The sequence below is a fragment of the Nomascus leucogenys genome, chromosome 1a (genome assembly GCF_006542625.1).
Source record: "Nomascus leucogenys isolate Asia chromosome 1a, Asia_NLE_v1, whole genome shotgun sequence".
In the NCBI taxonomy this organism is placed as follows: domain Eukaryota; kingdom Metazoa; phylum Chordata; class Mammalia; order Primates; family Hylobatidae; genus Nomascus; species Nomascus leucogenys.
The window spans coordinates 79,715,264-79,733,221 of record NC_044381.1 but is presented as its reverse complement, the minus strand read 5'-3'; the positions used below and the strand labels follow the sequence as shown (position 1 = coordinate 79,733,221).

General features: G+C 37.0%; 1 protein-coding gene across 1 annotated transcript in view; it reads left to right on the top strand.

Annotated features, from left to right (window-relative positions):
- The window catches only part of KCNH5 (potassium voltage-gated channel subfamily H member 5), a 351,733-nt gene that overhangs the window by 229,887 nt on the left and 103,888 nt on the right, over positions 1–17,958 (top strand). The window contains exon 9 of the mRNA XM_030811835.1: positions 13,089–13,341. Within this exon, the coding sequence (XP_030667695.1) occupies positions 13,089–13,341 (253 nt within the window). The remainder of the gene's footprint in view (positions 1–13,088; positions 13,342–17,958) is intronic.

The window sequence follows — 17,958 nt, the reverse complement described above, 5'->3', positions numbered from 1 at the left end:
CAGAACCCCAGAAGTCCACCTGCCATGTCTTCTTCAGGAATTAACCAACTCTGGCCCTCAAGAGTAATGTAAACCTTGACCTGCAGCACCAGAAATGAGTTTTGAATTTTTGAAATTTATGTCAATGGATATAGAGTATACGCTTTTGTATCAAGCTCTTTTTCCATCAACATTATGTTGTTGAGATCCATGGATTTATTCTATCTATAGTTGTTACTTCTTTCATTCTCATTGCTGAATAGCAGTCCATTGTATGACTGTGTCGCAATGTATTAATATTTATCTATTTCAACATTAATGAATCTTTGGGTAATTTTCAATTTGGAGCTATTATGAATAGTGCTGCTATACCCACTGTAGTTCACAAGATTTGCTGCATATATATAGACATTTCTGTTGCATATATATCTACAAGTGAAATTCTTGGGTCTCAGAATATATGCATGTTCAACTGTTACAATATAGCCAGATAATTTTCCAAAGCAATGGTGCCAGTTCACTCCCACTTGGTATGAGGAGGCTCATTCTTTTTTTTTTTTTCTTTTTTGAGATAGAGTCTTGCTTTGTCACCCAGGCTGGAGTGCAGTGGTGTGAACTTGGTTCACTGCAACCTCTACCTCCCTGGTTCAAATGATTCTCCTGCTTCAGCCTCCCAGGTAGCTAGGACTACAGGTGCCTGCCACCACGCCCGGCTAATTTTTGTATTTTTAGTAGAGACAGCATTTCGCCATGTTGGCCAGGCTGGTCTCGAGCTCCTGACTGGCTCATTCTTTTAAAGATGGGAACATCACTTGTCATAGGGGACTAAGAAGATCATTGCCTGTAGAAAAAAATATTGTTTGTATTTTTCTGGGCAGTAAATACACTTAAAAGTATATTACTAATTTTAGAAAATACTTTCACAGATATGTAAAAGCACTGCTATTTAGTCAAATATCTGCACATAAGACAGTAAAGACATGAGATTAAGAGCAAAGCACAGTAGAAACTCTAAATTTCATCAAAGCCCTGTCTTTGGAAAGCTAGTGGCCCAAGACATTTGCTGCGTAGCAAGTTAAAAAATGGTAACAATTGCTGTTTGTTGTTACTGCAAAACTAATATTGTGAAAAGCCTGGTAGAATTGGTTCCCTATGTTTTTGAAACAAAAACTTTAGGTCTCATTTTTATATATGAAGTCTAGTCACAGGAAATTTATCTCTAAAGTGAAACCAATGAGGTTTAACCTATAATCCTTCACTGGTTGCGGCAGCCTTTTATTGCTAAATATGACCTTTTATTTTTAAATAATGGAAGTTAATTTGGTTTGGTTTTATTCCCTACATTGTTCCTGGGTTAATTCCTTGGAGGTTTTGACACCCCTAGAGATTGTCAGATTGACATCCAGAGAGCAACTTCCTTTTGCTTGGCATGACTGCATGACTGCCTGGTTACACTTTTTATTTCCTTTAAATATAAAGGTGAGCTTTCTTTTCTTCCCAAGAAATGAATGAGAATTAAATTCCTGTAAAGAGCTACTTAAGCTCCTCATTCCCAGGAAGGGTTGTAAAAATATTTTATGTGCAAATGTCACTTGCCTGACTTTCTCCACTGGCTTTCACTGACTTAATAATACCAGCTCCATTAGATTCATGAAGAGAGATTAATTAACAGTGCATAACTTAATTGTGTCAAAAGAAGGGGGGATTTGGTGGTAGCTTCAATGTCTATCAAAATGTCATTAATGCATTTATTCCTTTGTCCTAAAAATAGGGGGATCATTTAACTTATTCATTACTATTAAAAATAGCTGATACTGAATTATTCCTGAAGAAGGATTTTGTAGATAATCAATACAATAACTTAGAGCAGTAAGAGACCTCAAGAAGAAGCCTTGTTCAGTTTACTACCTTCAGGCACTTAAAGTGAAATTATCCTCATTATCCCCATTTGCACATTAGAAATTTGTTATAGCTTCATTAATAGTGTTCAGTCTGTGAACACTGAGCTAGAGGGTAGTGGTAGTAGAATAACTTCACTAAGACTAAAGCTCTCCCAGATTCTGCTTCATTACACTATACAATTCTACTTTTGTTTCAGGTGAAATTGCCATTCCTCTTTCAAATGCATTTGGAAGATTAAAGAGAGATATTATTAAGAGCTACAAACTCTCATACACAGTTGGTTAGAGTGTAATTTGGTTTACCTTTTCTAGGACGCAGTTTGGCAAGAGCCTTAAAGATGTTTTTGCATTTTACCTACTAATTTTACTTCTAAAAATTTGTGCTTAGACAATCTGATATAGGTACAAGGGTATTTGTTGTAACTTGACTTATGAAAGGGAAAACTGGAAATCTTGATATCCAATTATAATGTAATGGTTAAATTAATTGTGCCATATTTGATGGGATATTCTACGAGGATTGAAATTTGGTTTTAAAATATGTATTTCATAGCATAGGAATTGACTATAATGTGATAATGAGTCATTATAGCAAGAAATAAAATAGTAGAGTTAAAAGTTTTGTAATAGTGGTATCTACACATAGATAAGTGTAAATAATGGAATAGTTTTTTCCTCTTTATAAGTTTTATTTTCCATATTTTTATAATGAATATTAAAAAGCATTTTAAGTATATTTAAAGAACGAATGAGAAGATAAAGCCTTCTTTCTTTGACTCTCTCTAGTCAACAATTTCTTTAGAGGATTTTGGTTTAATTTATTGCCTTCTCTGTTAATTATCATATTTAGACTCCCTTATCTTCTAAGGTTTTGTGACGTTATTGATACTGTAGTGCATGAAAGTGATAGAGGGAAGGGACCTAAGGAAAGTAACATTTATCAAATGCTAACCTCTCAGGTCCTTTTCATGTATACAATAAAACTTGTGTTTCAAATAAGTTGTCTTCCTCTGGGTGAGTAGTAACATGATATAACAACTTAACAGTGAATCCTATGTCTTTATCAACATATTGAAGTATGTGATACATTTGCTGGAGCTGAAATTAAAAAGTGCTTAAAGATGGAAATAAATTGGCAATGAAATTTAGGCTGTTCTATGGCAGTGGCGGGGCATTTATGGTTTCCTAATAAATAAACTATAGATTTGATCAATTGGACCTTAAATAATTTTCAAAAATCGGCATTTTAATTTTTTTAGTACAGAGAACCAGAAAACATGAGAAGGTACCAGATATTATATTTTTTTCCTGGTTGAGCTTCACGAAGGAGCGTAGCTTAATAGCTGGAACTCAAGAGTTTGGGGTTTTGCTAGTAATTTGTTGAGAGGACTTGAGCAAGTCACATAACCTTTATGAGACACATTTACTTTATCTGTAAAATGGCAGTGAACTAGGAACAGTGACTTTTCAAACTGTGCCTAATTGGATGCTTCAGGGGAGCAGGCACAGTAAGAGTTTTTGCTGATGGATCTGGAGGGCCTGTATAGTACCGGGCACATAACTAACACGTAACCAGTGCTTAATAGTCATGAGCTGAATGAATGACTGAATGTGTCCTAAGCAATGCTGCCTGGGAGTCTGCCTTTCCAGCAAAGCTTCTCTCTGCATAATTCTGCTTATATCTAATTTATATGTTGAGCATAAAGGAAGGTGTTCATTAAAAAAAGTAAAGAATGATTTTATGGTTGAAACCAAGTTTGAAATATCTATTGATAATTCTGTGTTACTATTTCTGGTTATTATTTAAAGACAACAACAACAAATCATAACACCTCTTACTCTCATTTTCTTCTATATATTACTAAATTCTATGAGACAGCTGTGTCTATACTGTATTCATGGTAGAAAGAAGGATAATCTGTGCTTTGACAGATAAATCAGTGATGAGTAGACAGAGAAAGGGAAGATGGGACATGCCAGTAAAAAGGAAAAGCATGTGTGAAGGCAAAGAGTAATGGGAGAACATGGCAAGCTTAGGTGGTGAGAAAGGTGGTGTGACTGGAAGGCATGGTTGGAGGACAGTAGTAAGATTGGAGCAGGATTCCGCCATAAAGAGCCCTGTATGCTTGGTTAGGACTTTGGCTGTAGTTGGTGGGGAAGCAAGCCATCAGATATTTTAAGAAAACAGAGATGACATGATAATATTTGTGTTTCACTAAGAGTTTTGTAGTCACAATGTTGAGGTTAGATCTTTGGAGCTTGAGAATACTTGCTAAGGTACCTCTTGACTTTGGGTTGAGTGAATATCATAAATAATTTGAAAACGGTTTTCTTTTTCAGACCATGACATTCATTTTTTTTCCCAGGGTTGTTTTGCAGAATTCTGAAAAATGGTTTCTTACATACTGTCATTGTTGCAGGACCCCAACACTTACCCAAAGATAGCCGTTGGGTCAGGGTTTCTGTACTACAGTCCCTTCTGTGGTCACCAGAAATATGTTACAGGAAAGCGGTCCTGATTCAGACCCCAAGAGAGGGTTCTTGGATCTCATGCAAGAAAGAATTCAGGGTGAGTCCACAGTACAAACTGTGACTGGTTAAGCAAGTTTATTAAGAGAGTAAAGGAGTGAAAGAATGGCTACTCCATAGACAGAGCAGCCCTGGGGGCTGCTGATTGCCCATTTTTATGGTTATTTCTTGATGATATTCTAAACAAGGGGTGGATTATTCATGCTTCCCCTTTTTAGACCATATAGAGTAACTTCCTGACATTGACATCGCATTTGTAAACTGTCACGGCACTGATGGGAGTGTAGTAGTGAGGATGACCAGAGGTCACTCTTGTGGCCATCATGGTTTTGGTAGGATTTAGCCAGCTTCTTTACTGCAAGCTATTTTATCAGAAAGGTCTTTATGACCTGTATCTTGTGCCGACCTCTTATCTTATCCTGTGACTTAGAATGGCTTAACTGTCTGGAAGTGTAGCCCAGTAGCTCTCAGCCTTATTTTACCCAGCTCCTATTCAAGATGGACTTGTTCTGGTTCACATCCCTCTGACATTTCCCCCTCCCTTTTATGAGAGAACCCTTAATCATAAGGGTTGCACAGGGATGAAGATCCATCTTCTGTAATGTCTTCAGGCTTAATAGGGGTGATGACATTCCTGCCTAACTATTAGGATCTCTTGTGTTCAGGGTGGAGAGGAGTTTAGTCAGAAAGCATCAGTATGGTGAGGGCCATTTATAACTCTTGAGTTTCGACAAGAGGTGATATCTGGAAGATTAATAAGTGTTTAGTTTAAGAAAACATTCAGTAAGCTTGTTCCGTATTCCTACACAAAGAGTATAACAGTAATATATTCCACAAGAGCAAAGCAAAACAAATAAAGTTATTCCAGGTAAACTAAATTAGAAGACTTTTCATGAGCTAGGCAACTGTTGGAACTAAGCTGATATGGGGTTGTTAGCTGATTGTAATATGCCCAGAATTAGAATACTGATCCAGGTTTTTATATTACCCATCCCTCTTGTTTCTTCTAAACAGTAGTCAGAGATCATTGGTTGGTTCACAGGAATGAGCAGGGTTGGCCTAAATTTCAGAAACAAACTTAAAAACAACTAATGAGACTAGAATTTAATACTAAGTGTACCATAGTTCTTGAAAAATAATATTTCTCTCTCCAGTTTCTCATTTTTACTAAAGACAAATTATGGTAAGGCTGATTTGCTTTATTATACTTGGCTTGATAATTTGTATAAAGTTCAGCAAGAATAATTATATTTCACATAAGCTTCTTAACTGGCTCTGATGGAACTCTGTTTCATAAGGAATCTCATATAAGACTTTTTTAAAGCCAAGCCCTGCCATGGGTTTGTACCCTCAAATACCTATGAGTTGGGTAAATTCCTCTCCTTTTGAGGTTCCAAGATAACTTGGGGCTCCTGGACCTGTGAGAAAGTGACATTCTTTACTTACCATAGGCCAGAAACCCTGTATAGGGACTGTGTAGGCAAGGTACGAGGCTAGTTCCCCAAAGGGCTTTTGTTGGCTCTACAAGTCAAGTTTGATTCCTTAAAGGAAAGCACATCATTCCAGTCAAAGTCTTGGTAAAATAACGAATTTTTCCAGTTGTGTCCTGTTACAAAAGAAAACAGATTCTTCTTGCACTTAAGCAAATAACTATTATTGCCATAAGTTAAGAATACTCATAACTAGTTTCCAAATTGTGGAGAAATCAGGTAGAGAGAAACAAATATGTTCCAAATTTTGTTCACAGCAGTATACTTTGCTCAATTGCTACAAGCTGTAAACAGCTCAAAAGAAAAGTTTCCTTGACTCTGAACAACAAAACAAAGGATAAGCAATGTTTTAAGCAAAGTTAAAAAGTTTTCTATTGGTTCAGTTAATTCAGTTAACTCCTGTTCTGTTTGATATTCATGAACATTCCAGCTCTTCATGAGTTCTGAAAGTTATTTTCTCTATTCTAATGTTACAATTTCCAAAGTTATTAGAAACCTGCGTTTAAGAACACCTGCTAGAGTTCTATAGTTGATTACAAACCACCTTCTAAAGAGGATTAAAACAAGACAACAGTTGACTGTGAATGATAAAAAGTTTTAGGACAGCCACTATTAAAGCCACAATTGATAAGGAACTTTGGTTACTTCTGTGGCATACAAAGTTTTACATAATAATTATAATTATTAATAATATACACTAAGTCATATTAGAATTATAGGAGTTTCCCATAACTTTGGAACATATGCCAGTAACATATTTATGCAAATACAGTCCAAAGAAAGCAAAATACCATTTCACATTCGATAATGTGATGTATGGTTTTTATACCAAATAAGGCAAATTGCACCTTTATAATAATGTACTATTAATGTTAAACTGAATTTTTAATAAAACTTTATAGACATATTTACTCAATTTTAATGTTTAACCATAAGGTTAGATTCTTATAAACCTTTTATAACCCTTTGCATTTTTTTGTGAAATAGCAGATCAGTGCTCTAAGAAAAACCTGTTGTGCTACTATTCCAATGTTTAATTTACGGAAAAACTGAATAATACCTCTTTAACTTTAGCCAATATGTTTACACACAGAATCTTTTACAGTTAATTTTTACAAACCTTCCACAACCTGTTTAAATCTTTAGCTTTATTCTGTCTAACTTAAAACAATTCTTTAACCCTTTACACACAAAGAAATCTACATTCCCAGGCCTTCTTATAATCTTTTACCAAAAGTACATTCTACTTTCCTTACACACCTTACATGTAAAACTGTATCTTCAGTAGTCTCAATTACCTGTTATGTTGTTAACTATTAGTGACTTTTACTTTTGGTGAAAACCCTGGTTGGTAAGCAATTTTAATCATATACTAGGTGTGGAGCCTAGCCTAGATATACCAGGCAGAAGTGCAGATAAGAGCCAACTCTCCAGCATAGCGAGGGGGCATAACTAACTCCACATGTCCCCAGGCCTTACCTTACTTAAGAAGGCAAGTTGTACAGTAACAGTTATAGTGGCATTTTATGAAGCATTTAGGAGGCCTAACAACCTTTAAATTGTACAACATTTTTTGTATAAATTCCCTTTCACAAATCCTTTCACAACTTACACAGACCATCTGAGACATTCTTGGACTTTCTGACTTGCTCTAAACATCCCTCCTTTTAAACAACCAGTCATTTTACTTTAGGACAAGAATTTATGATACAAGATCCTTTTTTATATGAAATCTCTTTCTTTATAATCTTTGTACAGCTAGGGGGCATGGCGAATTCCACATGTCCCCAGGTCTTATCTATAATCTAATAGCTTTAAGGTAGGTAAATTGAACAATTTTTAAAAGATGAAGAAGCAGTTTATGACTTTAAAGCATTTAGCAAACTTAATATCTGACCTGCATAATTTAGACTAAATGTTTTTATTTTATCAATAATTTTTTTTTTTTTTTTTTTTGAGACGGAGTCTCACTCTGTCACCCAGGCTGGAGTGCAGTGGTGCAATCTCGGCTCACTGCAAGCTCCGCCTCCCAGGTTCATGCCATTCTCCTGCCTCAGCCTCTCCGAGTAGCTGGGACTACAGGCGCCCGCCACCACGCCCGGCTAATGTTTTGTATTTTTAATAGAGACGAGGTTTCACCGTGGTCTCGATCTCCTGACCTCGTGATCCACCCACCTCGGCCTCCCAAAGTGCTGGGATTACAAGCATGAGCCATTGCACCCAGCCTTTATCAATAATTTTTAAAGCTGTTTTTATTTTGCAAAGATTACTAAAGTTACATAAACTAAAAGGCATTACGGTTGTTTATTTTGCTTTCAAAATATTGAAGTGCTTATTTTTGTTTCAGCCAATTAATTAGAGCTCTTTTATATAAGCATTACATACAACACATATATAGCTACACAGAAAGACAGAAGGTTACTAGAGTAGTTGTCAGATTTTTCATGTGCAGGTTTCTGAGTTTCTTATTTGGGTTACTGGGTTTAGGTTCATGTTTTGTTTTGTTTTTTTTTTTTTTTTGTTTGTTTGTTTGTTTTTTGACAGAGTCTAATCCAACCTCTGACTTGGAGTTTCAACAAGTGGTCTCTGGGCAAGATGGTCACCCTGACCCTGAGTAATAGAAATGATAAGAAAGGGAAAGGAGAGAGAGAAAAGCATTGCCTGTGGCAGGGTGGGGAAGGCAAAATGATCAAGGAGGCCAGAGAAAGACCCACCCATTGCAGTGACACTGAAAAGTTCAGGCAGCTGCTTCTTGGTAGCAAAGGGATCTTCTCCAGCAATCCTGTCAGCTCTCAAGTTTCCCCTTTCAGGGAGTAAAAACCTCCTCATATCTCACAATCCTGTACATGCCTAACCCTGTCACCCACAGCCATCAGCAAAGAGTGCAAGGCAGATTAATGCAAAGAGAATAGCAGTTAACATCCCATAGTGCCAAACCTGTTCTTACCTGAGAGGGACTTTACCAAGAGGGGCCTCTAACCCCCTAAATCTTAGAAGGGACTCTAACCCTCCTAAGTTGGGACTCTAACCCAAGGTCAGTCAGGCATCCTTGCCTTTTATTAAGAGGGGCCTCTAACCCACTCTGTCTTGGGAGAGACTCTAACTCCCATAAGTTGAGCCTCCAACCCAATCTCATTCTTTATCTGGGTACCCCACCACTTACCCAAAGTCATCCAATCAGTGCTGCGGTCTGTTTCCTTTGTAGGGAGGGTGGGTTCTTCAGTATCGTCCCTTCTGTAGTTCACCAGAAATACGTTACAGGACCCCAACACTTACCCAAAGGTAGCTGTTGGGTCAGGGTTTCTGCACTATAGTCCCTTCTGTGGTTGCCAGAAATATGTTGCAGGAAAGAGGTCCCGATCCAGACCCCAAGAGAGGGTTCTTGGATCTCACACAGGAGAGAATTCAGGTCAAGTCCACAGTACAAAGTGAAAGTGAGTTTATTAAGAAAGTAAAGGAATAAATGAATGGCTACTCCATAGAACAGCCCCAAGGGCTGCTGGTTGCCCATTTTTATGGTTATTTCTTGATGATATGCTAAACAAGGGGTGGGTTATTCATGCCTCCCCTTTTTGGACCATATTGGGTAACTTTATGACGTTGCCATGACATTTGTAAACTGTCATGGCATTGATGGGAGTGTAGTAGTGAGGACAATCAGAGGTCACTCCATGGCCATCTTGGTTTTGGTAGACCAGCTTCTTTACTGCAACCTGTTTTATCAGCAAGGTCTTTATGAGGTGTATCTTGTGCCAACCTCCTGTCTCATCCTGTGACTTGAGAATGCCTTAACTGTCTGGAAATGCAGCCCAGTAGCTTTCAGCCTCATTTTACCCAGCACCTATTCAAGATGAAGTTGTTCTGGTTCACATGTCTCTGACATCATAGCTCTTACAAGAAAATTTATTGCTTATCTTAATGAGTCTAATTTATTAATATTCTGTTGCAAAGAGGGGACAAACAACTCTGAAAACAAACAAAAGTCACTTTTAACCTAAGTATTTTCTTCTGAAATATAATTTTATTTGTTTGTAACTATGAAATCCTCATTAGGAAACCTACCTACAATAAATTGGATCTGATATTCAAGGCAGAATACATGGAAACTGAGACCAGTGGGCCAGGTCTTGAATGATAAATTTTACTCCATCCCTTAAAACCAAGTTTTGCCTTGGCTAAGACAGTGATTAACATTTCATTTCCAGAGTAAATAACAAGATACTTATATTTTGATGACAAAAACATCATGTAACACACATGCTCTGTCTAAGGTTGGGGAAGGAAGGTGCTTGCCAGTGGGTGTGACTTTGGTTGATCTTTTTAGCATTTAGTTTTACCTTGTCACTTTTTGATATCTGGATATAAGTAGATGCCATCAATCAAAATAATAAATCAATTAGTGTCATATGTTAAGTGAAACAAAAAAGGAAAGGTGTACTCATAATGTAATAAAATCCTCTCTTGGCGTGCCAATAAACAGAGAATGTTGCAAATACTGGAAGATTTCATTCGCAACATGAATCCTGAAAAACATTATTAAAAGGAAATAACACGACTATTACCAAAATGAATGGAAAACAGTGAAAGTCCTATATGGTAAATGGATCAAAATAGAGCAGTCTATTTTTCAATTAAGGTCTTCAGTGTAATGTTTGTGTATGTGTGTATGTATTTAAATTTTTTTGTTCTTCTAGAGCTAATTTCATTTTCAACTTGGAAAAAAATATTAACCTTAATCAGTGCTTAAAATATCTTCAGGTTTGTGCTGAAATATTTTCTTAATTCTGTCTGGTAACCTATCAAACTGTACAGATGAAGACTGCAGACGGAGTGGAAAGTGAAAAAAGAAAATTGTTTTTGTAGAGAGTTTAAGCAGCAATAAACTCTGTAGGAAGACAGATGTTCCGTAGTGATAATAAGAGCTAGTATTTCCTCTGCCCTTGCTATGTGCCAGGCTAAACTAGGCTCAACTCATGCCCTTTCATTTAATTTCCGCAATAAGCCTAAGATATAAGCACTATCATTATCCCCATTTCACAGATGAGGTTTAGAGGAATCCAATAAGGTGCTCCAGGTTACAAATGTTGTGATAGTTTTGAACCCAGACTTACGTCCTCTTGAGCCTGATCTTTTTTGCTGCCTCCAAGTAAAGACCCACAGGCAGCACACGCTTTTATGTCACTCTGGCCATGCTCCTATCATACCACTTTTTTCATTGTATTGCAATTGTCCCTTTACACACCCACCTCCCACACTTTCTGGTTAGCTCCCCTGAGGCAAACACAGTGTCTTACTTATCCTTCTAGTTCTGAGGATTTTACATAGTGATGTGACCCATTGTGGAAGCTCAGTAAGTGCCTATAGAATGACTAATATATTGTCCAAAGTCAATAAAGGTTTATATATTAAATAAAACATTGCCTTATAGAAAATAACTGTTGTGAAAACAGTGTCAATTACTTTTAAAGCTGTGTTAGGCATTCCTTTCCTCAAAGATCAGATTTTTCAGAAAGGTGGGTGAGCAGATTGCTGCTGCCTATAGGAATTTGAGGGAGTATGAAAAAACCCCAGAGATGATTAAATAATGTGAAATGTATGTACAGCATTAAGAAAGGTTAAGAGAAGGGATACTGAAAGCATAATTTAATTAATGGTTTTTGCATTTATGATGGGCTTGTCTTCTCTACAGGGAAGCAACCCAGTTTTCATTGATAGTGACCCCTAAATAAAAGGAATAGTCAGGGGACATTTTCAAGCCTTAAGAAATTTTTTAAAGCTTAAAATGCAATTAGTAGAGGAAAGAAAACTATTTTATATTTATTAAAATATGCAGTATAACTTAATGGGGTAAATCAATTTAGCTTCAGCTTTGAGGGATTGAAATCTGATCAAAGAAAACCATTTCTGGTTATAAAGAATAGTTTACAAATGGGGTTTGAGGAGCATTCTAAATGAGTATGCACTTGCATCTTTAAAATGGGTGGTATTAACTTCCGCAATCACATCTTGCTCCACGATGTTCTGATTAAATATGATGATAATGTCCATTTTAATCTAGGTCTTTAACCACCCTGTCAGAAAGCTGTAGCCAATAAAAGCTCTCTACCCCTTGCTGTATAAGCATACTTCTGCCATTTGCTTCCTCTTTTAAAGGATGCCTACAGTGTGAATTCTGCTACTGCCCGCAGCAGTCTTCAGAAGTCAAAGACCAGAATGAACAAGGACTGCCATACAAAATAACGTATCCACCCTGCCAGCACTGACATTTCCAACCACCCAAGCCTTACAGAAGGCTGGTCAATACCCTTGTCCCTTCCTGGACCCGAATTTATTGGTAAAAGGAAAATCTTCAGAGTGAAAAAAATATATCAAGAGTGGAGTTAGTCTGCCAGTGCCAGTATGTCAAGTTGCCGGGGTGCTTTTGTTGATTTTGTTTTCTGATGGCTGTCTAGCATGAATCCACCTCCAATGTGGAATTTTGATTTAGTTATAAAAAAATTCTGAAACATCTGCTAGATTAAAATGAATGGTCATGCCCTATTTTACTTGACTCTTTGATGAAATGATATTAACTTTTTTCTGAGACTCTTCCTGACCACCTCAAAACTGTTTTGTTTTTGTTTTGAGACAAGGTCTTGCTCTGTCACTCAGGCTGGAGTGCAGTGGCACGACCTTGGCTCACTGCAATCTCTGTCTCCTGGGATAAGGTGATTCTCCCACTTCAGCCTCCCAAGTAGCTGGAACTACAGGCGTGCACCACCACGGCCAGCTAATTTTTTTTTTGTCTTTTTAGTAGAGACAGGGTTTCACCATGTTGCCCAGGCTGGTCTCGAACTACTGAGCTCAAGTGATCTACCCACCTTGGCCTCCCAAAGTGCTGGAATTACAGGAGCCATCATGCCTGGCCAAGGCTGTGTTCTTTCTGAGGGGAGATCCATACTCTTCTCAAAGCATTTACTACATGGTTCTGCATTGTCATGGTCCATATGCTCATCAGCCCATCTCAGTGGATTATTACCTCCTTGAGAGCGGAGCTGTGTCTTGTTCCCTTTGCCTTCCCAGTACCTAGCAAGGTGTGTAGCAGTGTAGCAGAGATAGTCATAGTCAATAAATATTTGTTGGATGATTGTTTTTCTGAAGTGGCCCCTTTCTCTTTCCTTTTCACTTATTCATCTCTCACCTTCTTTAGGTCCTCTCCATCTGTCCCAAGGATATGAGAGCTGATATCTGTGTTCATCTAAACCGGAAGGTTTTTAATGAACATCCCGCTTTTCGATTGGCCAGCGATGGGTGTCTGCGCGCCTTGGCAGTAGAGTTCCAAACCATTCACTGTGCTCCTGGGGACCTCATTTACCATGCTGGAGAAAGTGTGGATGCCCTCTGCTTTGTGGTGTCGGGATCCTTGGAAGTCATCCAGGATGATGAGGTGGTGGCTATTTTAGGTACTGTGAACTTTCCTAATGTAGTAGCAAATGCGTAGTAACAGTTTTAGATATTTTGCTTTTCGCATTTTTAAAGAGAAATTTCCTTTGTTTGGTAACTTTGGAAATTGGGTCACTAATGAGACGTGAATCTTAATGAAAACTAATAATGCTATTTCAGCAGAGAACATTAGTATCAGTCACAACCTAATAATGGGCTGAGTTTGATTAAACTTTCTTTGGCAACAGTAGGACAGTACCTTTTAGACTAAAGGTGGTCACAGCCTAACGTGCCTAGTAGCTCCATGTTAGTAAGTGTAAAAATGGCTTGTGGAATGATTGATGTGGTAGGGACAAAGGGTGTTAGTCTCAGAAGGGCAACAGAACCTGTCTAGTTCAACCCTTTTCTTTAGAGAGGAGCCAAGTGAGGCCCAGAGAAGCTTAGTGACTTTCCCAATTAGTAAATGAATGGAGGCTTGAAAATAGATCATTTTACCCCAAAACTTTCTCCTTCATCACGGTCAACCTAAGTAGTGAGCTGAAAGTGTGGAGGAGGTTAATGAGTCTGACCCTTTATAGCAGAGTGATCACAGTATAAGTAAATTAAATTTAGGTTTATAAAGCTGGTTCTGTCCATCTATATTAATAGGCCATAAACATTATTTGGCTAATAATAAATTCATTTTCAAATTTAGAGCATTTTAGAATTTAGAATTCAGTAGATAGTTGTACTAACCACAACCACAACAATAAAAGGGCGGTAACAGTATATATAAGTGATAAAATAAAAAAAAGTTGCATGTTTGGGGACAGTGTAGGATATATAGCTTGGCAAAAAAAAAAAAATTGCCAAATGACCTTTTAGATCATTTTCTGCTCAAACATCTGCAGCAGGTTCCTGAGATACACAGATATAAAAGGAAGTAATAATGAGGTCAGAGGAGAATCATTTCTTTTTTTTTTTTTATCAGGTAAAATAAGTTAGAATTGCAGGATGTCGACTGCTTTTTGATCACATTGTTCATGGCTTGTGTCTTATGAAAAATGAGCTCAATTTTTAAACTGTTGGATTTTCAGCTACCGAGGTCAACCTACCATAGCTTGAATGCCACTTATTCTCAAAAGTAAAAGATTAACTGATAGATTTTTAAAACTACAAAAGCAAAGTCCACCACAATATAATGAAAAACTGACTTCAAAAGGCACCATTACTTGAAAAATATAGAATTGAGATTGGAAAGGAAATGACCCTTCGTAGGAAAACAGGTTCTGTAAAACTTGTGAGTTCTAGAAAATGGTTCAGGGTTGCAAATGACTGAATACCGAGGTTTGTAAGCCTTTCCTTAACTGCATACAAATGATATTAGAATTACAGTTAGATCTCCTCTAGGAACTATTTTTATTTTTTTCAAGAAGAAAATACAACATTTTTAGAGTCAACATTCTGGGTATGTTTAATGCTCATTAGTGCTTGTTCTGCTTTGTTTACTGGAGTATAAAGGAGATAAATATAACCCTTCATAAAAAGTTGTACATTTCACCAGAACAATCCTTTGTGGTAAAATGAAGCATATTTACACTATGCAAACCATTCTTGTTTGCTCAAAGAAGAGGATAAAATACAAGGTCAAAACAAATGTATTTTATTTTCCTGAATGTCCACGTCAATGGTGGGTAGGAAAAAAATATCAAATGTATTACATGAAAATGAGTACCCTCATGATAAATTACCTCAGCTGTAGACTCATTATTATTTGCTTTGTCCCGTTTTCTTCATTACAACTTCATTTGGGTAACTCCTTTTCTAAAAGAAGGTTGGAGAAAGTCCTGGGTACAGTGCCACTAGCCTGGGTCTGCTAAAATGAGACAATTTGCTCAGTGAGACAGACAAAATGCATTTTCCTTTCATTTTAAAATAAAATGGTAACTTGTTTTGCCCAATGACACAGTAAAAATGAACACAGGACCCCTGGGTATTGGACCCATCTCATCATATATCTGTCACATTTTATTATTTTGAGTTTGTGCTTTTTGTTCTCTCTCCTCAAAAATCTTGGGATTCAGAGACTTTTCACATCTTGTGCTTAATGAGTCAAATTATACGGACAACTCTCTGGCGACCTTTCTTTTTTTCTATAGGCTCTGAAAAAGACTAGTTCATTCAAAAGCCCATCAGATCAGGATTTTTCATTTGTTTGTTTAACATACAAAATGCTTTAATGATGTTTAAAGAAAGGAGGAGGAAAATAGTAACTTACCAGCACCACTTTTTCCTGATTCTCCTCTTCTTCCTCTTCTCCTCCTCCTCCTCCTCCTCCTCTTCTTCCTCCTCCTCATTTTTGATAGTTTAATTTTGAAATAATTGCATGGTTAATGAAAAGTTGCAAAAACTATCATGGTGTGAAGGGATTATATATATATATTAAATATTAAATAGATCTAATCCCTTCACACCCTGATATATGTGTGTGTGTGTGTGTGTGTATATAAACGTATATACATAAAAAAGATATAGATGTATATCTTTAAGTTCTGCTTTATTAAGTTGATTCAGTCTTTATAACTTTATGTATTTTTTTCTTTTTGGCTTTTTTTTTTTTTTTTTTTTTGAGACGGAGTTTCACTCTTGTTGCCCAGGCTGGAGTGCAATGGCACGATCTTAGCTCACCACAACCTCCGCCTCCCAGGTTCAAGCAATTCTCCTGCCTCAGCCTCCCAAGTAGCTGGGATTACAGGCATGTGCCACCACGCCCGGCTTATTTTGTATTTTTAGCAGAGACAGGGTTTCTCCATGTTGAGGCTGGTCTTGAACTCCTGACCTCAGGTGATCCACCCGCCTCGGCCTCCCAAAGTGCTGGGATTACAGGCGTGAGCCACTGCGCCCGGCCCAACTTTATGTATTTTTTAAATCTTTTTGATTTGCCCTGGTACTAAGAGTGGCGGGTTAACATATCTTATTATTCATGCATTTTATCTATGTTTCCTTGCATCTCTTGTGGTTTATGCTATATAACATTTACTGCTGTGTTATTTGGTATACAGATTATTTATGATTGTTACGTCTTAATTGTCAACTGTGGCCTTTGGCATTGAAATGTGCCAACAGCCATAGTGTTTAATGCTCTTTGCCTTTAATCTTGCAAGGGTCAGAGAGAAACAAAATCCCTACATCCCTCACATCTGAGGACACCTCACAAAAATGGGAACTTGCCTATTTAGTCTGATAGGAGAAATAAGAAGGCATTGCTATCTCTTACACTGATTCATTTGCCAGTTAAAAGGTAGAGAAGGGAGGTTATTTTAAAATTAATTAGAATCTCTGAATCCAAAAACAGGTGCAGTTTCATCTTTTTGGATTCTTGCCATTAAGCAGTCTCTTGATAGGCACATAATTCTTTAGTGTGTCAAAAGTGCTAAGGAGTTTAATGAATAAGTTCTGAAGCATAACTAATTAATGGAAAGATAAAAAGTTTAGTCAACAAATAACCTCCTTTAACACTGGAGGATGGCTTCAAGATGTTTTTCTAAATAGGGCATATAAAATATAATTGCAGTTCATGTCTTTTTTCAATTTGAAGTTCTTTCAGTTCCTACACCTCCACCTTTTTCTGACCTTCCCACTTTTTATAAAACACAAAGAATTCCAAATTAAGTTCATGATGCATACATAATATTTTATATTCTTTAATGTCTTATTCCTTTTTAGTTCCTATCCTATAATTACTTAATATGAACAGATTTGTTGGTATGGCTGAAATAACCAGGTTACTTCTCAATGTCTTGACAAGTATATTGTGCCTTTCTGAGGTTATAAAAATGACATCTCCCTGCTAACAATAGACCCTGCTCCTAAGACATTTGTTTTGTCGTATTTTCATTTTGTCTTTTCTCATCTGTGTTCATTGATTATTAGAATCATAGGGTTAGAATTATTAAACTAAGACAATCTCTAAGTCTTTTAATTGTAACTTCAAATTCTCAAGAGAGCTTTGCTTGTTTATGTATGGTTTGGATGGAGGGGTTGAAAATTGTTATGGAATTGAGAAAAAGCATAAATGAGGCCAGGAATAACATAATTAAATCAACTTAATACGAAAGAGAGTCTTTAGCACTTGGATTAAGATTCTATTTTAAGTAGAATCAATTATTTAAAATCCATTGTAGGCTGGGCGTGGTGGCTCATGCCTGTAATCCTAGCACTTTGGGAGGCTGAAGTGGGCTAATCAATCACTTGAGGTCAGGAGTTGGAGACCAGTCTGGCCAACATGGTGAAAACCCATCTCTACTAAAAATACAAAAATTAGCTGGGTTTGCTGGCATATACCTGTATTTGGGAGGTATTTGGGAGGCTGAGGCATGAGAATTGCTTGAACCTAGGAGGCTGAGGTTGCAGTGAGCTGAGATCACACCACTGTACTCCAGCCTGGGCTACAGAGTGAGACTTTGTCTCAAAAAAAAAAATTATAAACGTGTGCGTTGTCAAACAAAATTTATAAATTACGCTGCTCAAAATTAAAAATCTCCTTATTTTTATTACAAAAAGAAAAAATGAGATGTGAATGAATAATATTTCGTTATTTTGAGAATCTGTGAGAATGTGATTTTTATGCTGTAGTTATATTTCTTCCTGTGCACTTG